The following is a 10,733-nucleotide window of genomic DNA, read 5'->3' on the forward strand; positions in this document are numbered from 1 at the left end:
AATTCTTTGAGAGGGTATGCTTCTAATTTATTTTTTGTTGTTCATGTCAAACTTAAAACGACCGATTGTGTTCTCCATTATCAGACCAGGGATTATACGTTACAACATATGCATCACATCAAATATGTTCTTGCATATACTTTTGTTGGATTTGTTCCATTTTCCTTCTATCAGGTGGATTTGAATAATTGACTTGTTATCCATGTGCTATAATAATGCATGATAGAAACTTTGAACAAAGAAACTTTCCAGCCTGAACGAATGGAGTAAGAACTTGAGGTGTCAGTGCATTTATTAATAAGAAGATGATAACATGCAAATTAATTTAAGAATTGTAACTTAAGGTGCATCAGATATTCCTATCATTTTGCTTTGAGTTGTAGGGGAAAATGCACGCAGCCTTAAAAGTATATATTTGTGTATTATTTTAGTGAGAACTGTGCTTTTGAGGGGTTGAGGAAGTAGTGAAAAAGAGGGATCAGTTTGGCAAAACAGACAAAAATAATGTATAAAGAACTCTGAAAGGTTTATCTCCTCCATGGAGGAGGAGGATGATTGTGACTCTCTTCTGACGGAGAATGCATGTGACCTTTTGGTGTAACTTTAATGTTCTGTCACTCTTCTAGGTTCTCAACCCTTTTTACATTTTTCAGTTGTTCAGTGTGATATTGTGGATCACTGATGAATATCACTACTATGCATTAGCAATTGTGATCATGTCTGTAATATCCATTGTTAGCTCACTCTACACCATTAGAAAGGTAAGTTCAAAGAAAGCAGATGCGTCTTTTCAGCTTTTTACTGATTGGTTTATTTTGATGTGAAATTGCCTACAAATCTTTAAGAATTTTTCAGAGGTATGCAGGTAGAATACTGTTATGGCTTTTCCCTCTTTGAGCCGAAAGAATTTGGATTTACAGTTCTCTTCGAGACCCTTCTCTGCTGACTTTCCATGCTGTTGAATCAGTAGGTTGACCTCAGATAACAGAAACACTACCTCACTTAAATAAAACCCGGACACAAGTTTATGTACCAAGTTGTATTGACAGTAGTGATTCCATCTTGAATTGTTTCCTTCTGTTTGAAAAAGTCCAATGGAATTAAGCACCAGCCAAATGTGCAGATTGTTTAATTGGTGATGCATTTTTCTCTGTAGACTTAGCTGTAGATGATGGAAATCAAATTAGTAATTATCATTAAATTGCAATCTCTGAATTCAGACCATAGACAAAAAAACCCCTCTTGCCTTAATCCAAGTTCATACAACTACTGCAGCTTTACTTATGTATGTTAATGACCAAACATTTTTAGAACATTTTGTGTGGCAGTGTATATTTGCTTCCAGAATGCTGCTAAAAGTAGGAACCTGTACAGGTTGATGCAGTCAAACTTTATTTGCCCCTAAGTTTCCTAAACTATGTTCAAGAGAATGTTTTGAGTAACATTTTGTTGTAAAAGGCTGTTAGTAAAGAATCTCATCACTTCTACTTGTAGAGATAGAATGTGCATTTAGAAGACGACAAGCTGTGCTTTTAAATAATGAAGTGTTTTTTCCTCTTTGCAGCAATATGTTATGTTACATGACATGGTAGCAGCTCACAGCATTGTCAGGGTTTCTGTCTGCAGAGGAAACCAAGGTAAATTTCACAGGCAGTTTGGAAGGTTGAGTTTAAATTGTTGGTTAAGTGTGAGTGTAAAGTTGGTGCGCATCTGTGCTTTCTTTGATCAGCTTGAAATGCTTGCATTTCTTAGCAAAATTGCATGGGAAAAGGAGAAGTTGCAAAGTGGAATTTAGACAGGATAATCACCTGTTCAGGATTATCCTTCTAGATGGTATTTTTAGTGACTGTCAGGTTTATTCTAGATTCGGTGCTTGTCCTATTCCTGTTTGTCATTATCTACAACTCCACATATGTAATTGTCACTGTAGTTTCTTTCTTGGCTTAAAGATGTGCATGCGTTGGGTTTCCATTACAATTTATTACCCGTCAGGGGCTGCAAATCGATTTCTGGACCTTTGCTCATTTGGATACCACAGTAGTTGAAGGTTAGGTTGCGGTGTGTGATATTGTTTTGTAAGACATGCATTTGTATTGGACTTGTGTTTTTATACTGAAGTTATACTTTAGTTAATTGTTAATATCATTTGTACAAGCTTGATTCCTTTCATTTGCTATGATGAACTATATCCATGTGCTCTAGAGTTTAATCTGTGATGGAACTGGGTTTATCAATGGCTTTTTTGTATCTTTTCAAAAACTTTTCATAATGCCATTAATAAAATGGAGTATAATCTTAATTGTCACCATCTGGATTTTAGCTGTGAGGATCTTTATGAGGTTTTGTAGATGGTGGCTATTTTCAGGTGAACTTGTTTGTGTTTTAACACTCAGAAATAGAAGAAATCCTTTCCACCGACCTTGTGCCTGGAGATATCATGTTGATTCCATCTAATGGGACAATTATGCCCTGTGATGCAGTACTTCTCAGTGGTACTTGCATTGTAAATGAAAGCATGTTAACAGGTAAAGTAACTTGATACAGTTTTGCGTGGCTAAACGTATTAGTTTATACCTGTGTGCATGCTTAACTTGCAGTATGCTCTAGCAGAAGTGGATATGTTTATTTTGCTTGAAATATGTATGTTCTTGCAATTGCATATGCTCCTAAGTACTTATGTACTTGTGTTCTGCTTATCTGCAACAGCTACCTGGTACTGCTTGGCAACACCAAAAATGAGTGATGGTTTCTTGTTGAAAAGCTTTATTCTTGATAGTTTGTCTTCCTGCCTCTTGACTTGGTGTTCTCAGTGCAGATTGAGTTCTGCAGTATGTTTCTTCAGAAAATTTTTGCCCAAACTTTTTAGCTGCTTCTAAGAATGAAGGTAGTGAGTAGAATGTTCTGCTGTATTTAAAAACAGAAATTATCTCAAGTTGTGCCTGCATACTCGGAAACCAGGGACCTGATGTGTTTGAAGGACAGCTTCAGTGAATAGGATGGACTTTTTGTTATTCCTAGGATAATCTGTCCCAACTGGCAGCGTTTAGAAAATTGTAGTTCAGAGATTGTGTTTTATCGTGTTCAATTCTTTGAATATACTTGAGCGTCTTGCTGCTGCTAGCAACTGATAAAAATTGATTGCAGCCCTAGCTTGAGTGTACTCAGTCGCCAAAGGAGCTGAGAATAATTTTCTTCAGCTTCTAGTTTTTCTGAGTAAAGATGGGGTGATGCCTTGTAGCAGGAGAAGGAAGCTTGTCCTGTTTTCTTTCAATGAACTGTATTTTACACCTATCTGATTTGAAGTAAGAGGCACAAAAGCTGTACTGGTGGATAACGAATGGAGTTAAATAAGATTTGGATAAGGAATCTGGTGAGCTGAGGCTAATAGGTGAGAGACTACCTAATAACGTGCTGAAAGGAAGATGACTTCTTCCATAAGTCTGCTTCTGTGCTGATGAAGTGAGATTATATTGTTCTACTTGAAGTTGTGAAGGAAAAAATGTCTATTCTTATTTGATCTTGCTTAGACACTCTTTTTCCATTTAAGGTGAAAGTGTTCCTGTCACAAAGATTAATCTACCAAATCCTTCAGAATACCCAAAAGCAGTGGGAGATGAAATATACAGTCCGGAAGTGCATAAACGGCATACTTTGTTCTGTGGAACCAATGTCATTCAAACCCGTTTTTATACTGGAGAATTGGTCAAAGCTCTAGTAGTGAGAACAGGTATCGATTGTGAAATTTATCACTTGTTAACATAGTACTTGCTTTTATAGGTGTATGTCAACTGATAGTTTGAAGTATTGTATTGAATGTTGCTGAGCTTGGATAAATCACTATACCTCAAATAACTTGATAAACGTCTTACAACAGTAATAGAACTAGATAGTGGCCTGGAGAGTATCAATGGGCAAGCAAGAAAGTGAAGCAGTCTTTAGGATCAATTTAAAACTTACCTTGAATGCATTTTCAAGCCCTTTAGATGTTTTTTACTTTGTGTTGGTTGAACTACATATGCCTCTTTGAAAAGGTTTGGCGTGCCATTGGATTGGGTGGGTAGTGGGGAATGGCTTATTTTAGTGGAGTCATTGGCAATGTCAGATGTTTTTCTTTGCCCATAGTTTTGTCAAAGCACATAACATTTACTTAAAAAATGTGTTCGACCTAGCCTTTTCTACAGAAGTGCTTATTCATACTAGTATGGTAAAGGTTTGGTTTTAGATAATACAGATGTTCTATTAAAAACAATTGCACGGACTAAATGTAGTTGCGGGATTCTGCTTTACAGAGATGATCTTAAGAAAACCACCACAAAATAGATGACTGTAAGCTATAATCCAAGCTACAATAGAATTGGATAGAATAAATTTGACTACATTGACTAGAATACTACTTAAAGCAAGTTTTCCAACAAGTAACTTCATCCTAATTAGCCTCTTCTTTCTCTGGTGTCTTCTCTTCACCTTCTGTTCATCTGTTTTAGCAGTAAATGTTCTGATTTTTTTTTTATTAAATTCATTAATGTCTTTCTAGTGGCTTTTGTTAGTCGTCCTTTCAAAGAAAAATATTTCCCTTCCTTTGAACACATCTCCCCTTTAATAATATCCATCTCAATTTCTTTTGTTTCTTAAATAAGAAATTTTATGTGCCCAGCCTGACATGTATATACAGATAGGTGGTCCAAAACAGGAACAGAAATGAACTGCTGAAGACTTATTTCTTATACTCTGCAAGAAGGATAATGCATTTTTTTTAAAGTCTGAAACCACAGTCTGGAACTCTTACAAGGAGAATTGTAATTGCTTCCAACACACTGAGTCTTACTGCCCTGACATCTGAAGTAATTTTTTTAATCTGCTGTTTGCCCGTGACAAAAGCAAAGAGCTTTTGTTGTAAGCAGGATGAATTTAGTTCTGTGGACCTTGTTCAGATTTTATGTATGGACAAGTACACTTTTCCTGCTATGACTATATATAGAGAGAGGAGCAAAGGGATATAAAATCCTTTCTGTTCTCCTGTTTGGTTTACAGGGATGGCTTTTAGGCAAGTAGGGAATTTCCCACTTCACAGAACTGGATAGATGTCACAGTGCTTGCAGCTTCTTGCTCCTAAGATGTCCGATAGTAAGAACTAAAGTAATTCTTACCTAGTGAGATACAAGTAAAAATCCCTTTATCTGAGGAGGGGGAATACCACAAAATTAAAGCTACTAGAAAATTTAGTCCTTAAAAGAATTCTAGGAGAGCAGAACTCCATATGGTTGTGTGCAAAGACGTGTAGTCTTAATCTTGTTGTAAATCAGGATATAAGATTAAGTGGCTGGGACTGTATTCACAGTACTCTTCAGAGTTAAGCCTTTAACATGAAATGTTTGATGTTACAGCTGAAATATCATAAATACCAATGAAATAATGTATTCATTTTTTTTGCTCCTGAAACTCAGATCATGGATATGTTAGTTTGTATGTCATTGTGGCTTCTATTGTAATCGTAAAGAATTCAAAACTGGTAATTATTTTTAGAGAACAGAAATGTTCACTGAAGCTATCTGTATGTCCAGTGTGTTCTCAAGACACCACGTGAGCTTTTCATTTATTGTTTTACCCTGGTGTGTTCTAGCCTATGTGGCTACAGAACCTTCTGTAAAACCATTAAAAAAAAATCAAAAGTAGTTATGATTTTGTTTTTTGACTGCTGTGTCTAACTACAAAGCATACATGACTAAATACTCAAGTACATACTGACATGCTGAATTTCTCCAAACAGGCCCATGGTTTGTATTCTGCAGTAGCAAATTCAAAGCCTGGAGGCTTCACGCCTTGTTCCTCTTGTGATGAACTCATCCTCTTTAAGACTGATGCAATAGCTGCTTCGTTCTGGTAGAATCTTGTATGCCGCATATCAGCGTGGAGGGCTTAGCCTTTGCTGTGATGGCTTGCAGACTGAGAAGCTGTCAAGGAGCTGTCACTAATGCCAGCAGACCTGACATTGGTATTGAGGTGGTAGTAATAGACTCTGAAGTCTAAGCAGATACAAAATGTTTCGGGCATACAAAATTGGGCACTGGTGTTGGTCTCTTCACGTGTTGAGGCAAAGGTTCAAGGAGGCTCTCAGGGTGTCTACTGGTTGTCTGACTCTAAGACCTTTTGAAATCTAGTCTCCTAATTTAGGTGTCAAAATGTGATCAAGCGGTGGGTTTCTCCAAAAGATGACTCTGTGCACTGCAGTTTTTTTCTGAATCTTTCTTTCTGGCTGTCAAGGGAGCTCACAAACTTGCCATTTAAGTACTTAAGGTTGGACTCTATGAATAGCTTTATTTTCTTTTTGCAAGGACTGGCTTAATTAGACAACTAATAAATATACCCACTAGCTCTGCACTGTGAGGGATAAAATGCAGTACAAGAAGCTCTTCCAGGCCAAACCATTTGAGGGTTTTTTACTGCTGCTGTAGAAGAGGGGTTCATTTGCATCAGCTGCATGTCCTTGCCATAGGAGAGAAGCACTTAGTATGATGTGCACATACATTTTTGAAGCACCCTAATTACAGTATTGCAAAACATCTGTTACTGTATATTGAGAAACAGTCTTAATGAAATGAGTAGCTTAAGGGTTTCATTGAGGTTTTTAATATATTTGAATAGCTTTACTCTTGTTTATACTTTTAATAACTTACTCCTTTTTATTTCTAGGCTTTAGTACTGCTAAAGGACAGCTTGTTCGTTCCATACTATATCCAAAGCCAACTGATTTTAAACTCTACAGAGATGCCTATTTGTTTCTCCTGTCTCTGGTAGTAGTGGCAGGCATTGGGTTTCTTTACACGGTTGTCAATAGCATCTTAAATGAGGTATGTTTTCATTTCTGGTCCAGAACTGCCTTATTTTAGAAAAGGTTGATCATGATTTCCAACACACTTCAGATGATAAGAAACAATTCGACTTTAAGTGAAAATTTCTTTGCTTTATTTTGTATCAATGGTACAAGAAAGACAAGCTTACGGAGAACAAAATTCACAGCAGAGAAGCAGAATTTGAATACATTACAGTGAAATCTGAGTTTACCTCAATTTCTAAGGACCCAATTACTAGGCTTTTATCTTTATTATATGTAAGATTACCATCTGGCTGATACCCAGTTGGAAGAAATAGGATACAGCACATCTAAAGCATGCTGCAGGCAAAAAAAATCCTTACCAAGAAATTGATAACTGATAACTGTAATTTTTTTCTCTCCAAAAATTTTGCATTATTCAGTTACTGTTTTAAAGTAATATATTTGCAGGGGAAAAAGTGAAAACTTGAAGTTATGGGTTGTGGATAATTCAGGACTGGATTATTGTGGTTGCTGATGGTGGGTGAAGATTGTGCTAGGTTTCTGGGCAAGCCAGCACATGCTGTACTGGGGAAAGCAACGTGTGGATTTTGCTTTTGGTAACAGTCATGTAATGCTTCAGTGGGATAGTGAATCTTTAAGTAGTGAGTTCTTGTTCATCAGCTCTGACCTTTATTGCAGGTTCCGGCTCGTACCATCATCATCGAGTCTCTTGACATTATCACTATCACGGTGCCTCCAGCGCTCCCTGCTGCCATGACTGCTGGCATCGTTTATGCACAAAGAAGGTTGAAAAAAATTGGCATCTTCTGCATCAGCCCACAAAGGATAAATATTTGTGGCCAGCTGAATCTTGTGTGTTTTGATAAGGTTAGGTGAATTTTGAAACTTTGTGTTGCCACCTGGAGAGGCATTGTATTATAAATGGGAATTGGTATAGACTAGCAACTACAAGAAAACTCATTACTTTCATATAAGTTAGATAATTTTTGTCCCGTTTGCTTCCAGGTATTCAGTGTTTACCACCTGTTAACTCACATAATTTAGTCTGCTCTAAAAAATTGTGATAATACAGAGCTGCTTTTTTATCTCAAGACACCCAAGTCCTACTTAATACCGGCACCCCCAAAGTGTGAGAGTTGGGGTCTATTAAGAGTTTTACTTAGTACACAGGATTCTGGAAAATTGAAGTGTGAAGTCAGGCTTGTTCCTCATTTTCATTTATTTCAATGCAAAGCCGAACAAGTGTATTTTGTTATTATTCCGTAACAGAAACACGAGTGAAAGACAGTAATGCCACTAGCCAGAATCCTTTGCTTTTAGCTAATTCTTAGATAAAATTTATTTTCCTCCTCAGATTTTTAGCTAAAATCTTGAGTACCCACACTAAATTTATTTCCCTTGTAAATATATTCCAGTTACTGTTTTAGCCATGTAAGAAAGTAGTACTAAGGGTTTAGTACCTATTTTCTGTCACCCCCAACCTCTGAATATAGAGATGTTGAGCTATCATCTTTGGATTTTAAGAGTCTGTTTTGTTTGTCCTGTCTCCAAGGAGGGGCATGATTGGTTTGAATGGTTTTTTAAGTTATTTAAGACAGTTGGAACTTAGTTACTAGCAAAAAGCAAGGGAGATATTGTATTTCCTGACCTGAAGTCTTGATTTTTAAGTGAAAATAAAATATATTGTTCAGGTGTAATTTGATTAATTGGCTGTTAATTTTTTGCTTTGCCTGAAGATAACTTGTTTCTGAAGGCTTTTTCTTCTTGCCATGCCCCTTGGTTTATTTTCCAGACTGGCACACTTACTGAGGATGGCTTGGATCTTTGGGGAATTCAACGGGTGGAAAATGCTCGGTAAGGATAAGCTCAAAGTTGGTAGCAAATATGGTACTTAGTTGTGCTTTAACAGCTTCAGCAGAATAGAATACAAAATTCAATGTGAGCTCATATATGTTTGCATTTCTGTAATGAGCTGTGAGAATGCAACTGAAATCATGGTTTAGGTGTAATGAAAGTCAACTCTCTTACGAGGCTGAGGTGGAATTTAATTTGTTAAAGTCTGACACCTCGTTAGGTTCACACTGCCGAAATGATGCAGTTAAAGTATAGCATGTTTCCTTAATCCTGTCCTCCTAAGTGATGACTTTTTGGGCAGCTAAAATGAATTAGCTTAGCTAACTGAGTTAAGTACAAAGTGGTAGGAGGCCTCTGTATGAGGAATCAAACTAGACAGTGAATTAACACAGGGTTTTTGAAGTAGACAGAAGTTGCGACTGTTTCTGAAGATTCCAGCCCAGAGTCTTAATCTGTTTGCTGTGATGCGTGAAAATACAAGTGAAGAGACTTGTGCAGTCAATTTTCGTCCGTTAATCTAAACAAACTTCTTGAATTGGCTCATAATAAATAATTATAGTGCTAAGTATATTATAACTTCATTGTTTTAGTTTCCTTTTGCCGGAAGAGAGGGCTTGCAGTGAGAGCTTGCTGAAGTCTGAGTTTGTTGCTTGCATGGCAACTTGTCATTCCCTTACAAAAATTGAAGGGGTACTTTCTGGGGATCCACTTGATCTGAAGATGTTTGAAGCAATAGGATGGGTAAGTAACAAGTCTGCTTGTTTCAAGAGAAGCAACATTTTTAAGATCAGTAATCTGAAATTTCCTACGATGTTATATACAAGATAAGCTATTATATGCTGTTTCAAGCTGTAACTGTAGAACGGTGGGCTTTTGACAATGCCTGTGTGTCAAAGGAAGTCTTAATATGAAAATGTTCCTAAAATGTCTCCTGTGCAACAATTCATAGAACTGAAAGAATCTGAAGAGCTAATTTACTGCTTTCTGATGTTGTGTGTGGCAAGGTTTCAATGCATATAATAAACATGTAAAATAGCTAAGTGGATCTTAAGTTAACTGCTAAATTAGGACACTTAATTTCCACAGGAAATCTTGTTTAGAAAGATTATTGCACCTTGGGCTGACTTCCAAGGCTGGTTTTTTTTTCTGAAAATTACATTATGAGAAAATCCAAGTTAATGAATGTATAAATGAGTTGATTATTTTTAATACAGATTTTAGAAGAAGCAACTGAAGAGGAAACAGCCCTTCATAATCGAATCATGCCGACAGTGGTTCGACCTTCAAAACAACTTTTCCCAGAATCCAAGCAAGCAACAAATCAAGAAATGGTATAAAAATTCAAAGCAATTCTTTGAGTTAAAGTAATCCTTCATGTTAAACAAATACATTTTACCGTATGCTGTGGTTCTGGCTGATAAAATTCAAACAGGATCAAAACTGTGTAGTTTTTGATGGCAAAGATAGAGAAGACATGTTTAAACCATTCTTGAAGGTAGTGGTTCAGTATATGCCACTTTCAAGGTGAACAGGCTGATTGCAAGCATTATTACCCTTACAGGCTGGTTATAAAGTTCTGTAATGCTTTTTGAGCCTACACATTTTAATATTAGTATCGTTACCAAATTCTTACTGTGCTAATGAAGTGCTTAGGTGTGCTCACCTTGCAGTTTTAGTTAAAACAAAGGTTTGTTAATGTCACTGCATGGTACGGAATTCTTCCCACTGTTGTACCTTAGAGATATGTGTTTTAATTAAGTGCCGAGTTAAAAATAAAATGTCCTTGGCAGATTTAAAACTTTCTTCTATCTGCATTTTCATAGAATCATAGAATAGTTTGGGTTGGAAGGGACCTCTAAAGGTCATCTAGTCCAACCCCCCCTGGCGTGGGCAGGGACATCTTCAACTAGATCAGGTTGCTCAGAGCCCCGTCCAACCTGACCTTGAATGTTTCCAGGGATGGGGCATCCACCACCTCTCTGGGCAACCTGGGCCAGTGTTTCACCACCCTCAGCGTAAAAAATTTCTTCCTTAGATCTAGTCT

The 10,733-nt window shown here is 36.9% G+C and overlaps 1 protein-coding gene across 1 annotated transcript in view; it reads left to right on the forward strand.

Annotated features, from left to right (window-relative positions):
- The window catches only part of ATP13A3 (ATPase type 13A3), a 61,299-nt gene that overhangs the window by 31,323 nt on the left and 19,243 nt on the right, over positions 1–10,733 (forward strand). The window contains exons 8-16 of the mRNA XM_009320401.1: positions 627–761; positions 1,565–1,637; positions 2,394–2,525; positions 3,548–3,727; positions 6,691–6,848; positions 7,514–7,702; positions 8,628–8,689; positions 9,280–9,430; positions 9,904–10,020. Of these exons, the coding sequence (XP_009318676.1) occupies positions 627–761; positions 1,565–1,637; positions 2,394–2,525; positions 3,548–3,727; positions 6,691–6,848; positions 7,514–7,702; positions 8,628–8,689; positions 9,280–9,430; positions 9,904–10,020 (1,197 nt within the window). The remainder of the gene's footprint in view (positions 1–626; positions 762–1,564; positions 1,638–2,393; positions 2,526–3,547; positions 3,728–6,690; positions 6,849–7,513; positions 7,703–8,627; positions 8,690–9,279; positions 9,431–9,903; positions 10,021–10,733) is intronic.

This window comes from Pygoscelis adeliae, unplaced genomic scaffold, assembly GCF_000699105.1.
Source record: "Pygoscelis adeliae isolate BGI_AS28 unplaced genomic scaffold, ASM69910v1 Scaffold413, whole genome shotgun sequence".
NCBI classification, from domain to species: domain Eukaryota; kingdom Metazoa; phylum Chordata; class Aves; order Sphenisciformes; family Spheniscidae; genus Pygoscelis; species Pygoscelis adeliae.